Source organism: Myotis brandtii, unplaced genomic scaffold (assembly GCF_000412655.1).
Source record: "Myotis brandtii unplaced genomic scaffold, ASM41265v1 scaffold717, whole genome shotgun sequence".
Taxonomy (NCBI): Eukaryota; Metazoa; Chordata; class Mammalia; order Chiroptera; family Vespertilionidae; genus Myotis; species Myotis brandtii.
The window spans coordinates 116580-116989 of record NW_005370825.1 but is presented as its reverse complement, the minus strand read 5'-3'; the positions used below and the strand labels follow the sequence as shown (position 1 = coordinate 116989).

The 410-nt window shown below is 70.7% G+C and overlaps 1 protein-coding gene across 2 annotated transcripts in view; it reads left to right on the top strand.

The window, feature by feature from the left end:
* The first annotated feature begins 9 nt into the window (after window positions 1-9).
* Window positions 10-410, top strand: part of UCHL5 (ubiquitin carboxyl-terminal hydrolase L5) — a 15025-nt gene continuing 14624 nt past the window's right edge. For both annotated transcript variants that reach the window (XM_005882433.2, XM_005882432.2), the window contains exon 1: window positions 10-103. In XM_005882433.2, the coding sequence (XP_005882495.1) occupies window positions 28-103 (76 nt within the window). In that variant the 5' untranslated portion in view covers window positions 10-27. The remainder of the gene's footprint in view (window positions 104-410) is intronic.

The window sequence follows — 410 nt, the reverse complement described above, 5'->3', positions numbered from 1 at the left end:
CGGCGTGTGCGGCGTGTGGCCGGGGCCATGACGAGCAATGCCGGGGAGTGGTGCCTCATGGAGAGCGACCCCGGCGTCTTCACCGAGCTCATTAAAGGATTCGGTGAGAGCCAGGGGCATCGTCCTGGGCCGGGGGTTCATGGGGGAGGCCGAGCCGGGCGCGGCGGGGTTTCCTGCGAGGAACAGCCGGCGACTCCCGGGCACCTGGAGGGACTCGGGGAGGGGACACTCAGGGCTCCGCCCCCTTCCCAGCCCCGGGCGGTCGCGTTTCCGCAGAGATCCTGAGAGTCACACCAGGCGGGCAGGGACCCCGCGTGCCCGCCCCGCCGCAGGATCCGGCGCCTCGTTACCTGTTTCATTGCAATGAGTCCCCGCAGCTCCCCTGCCCCCTGAGCACCAGCCTTGCCCTC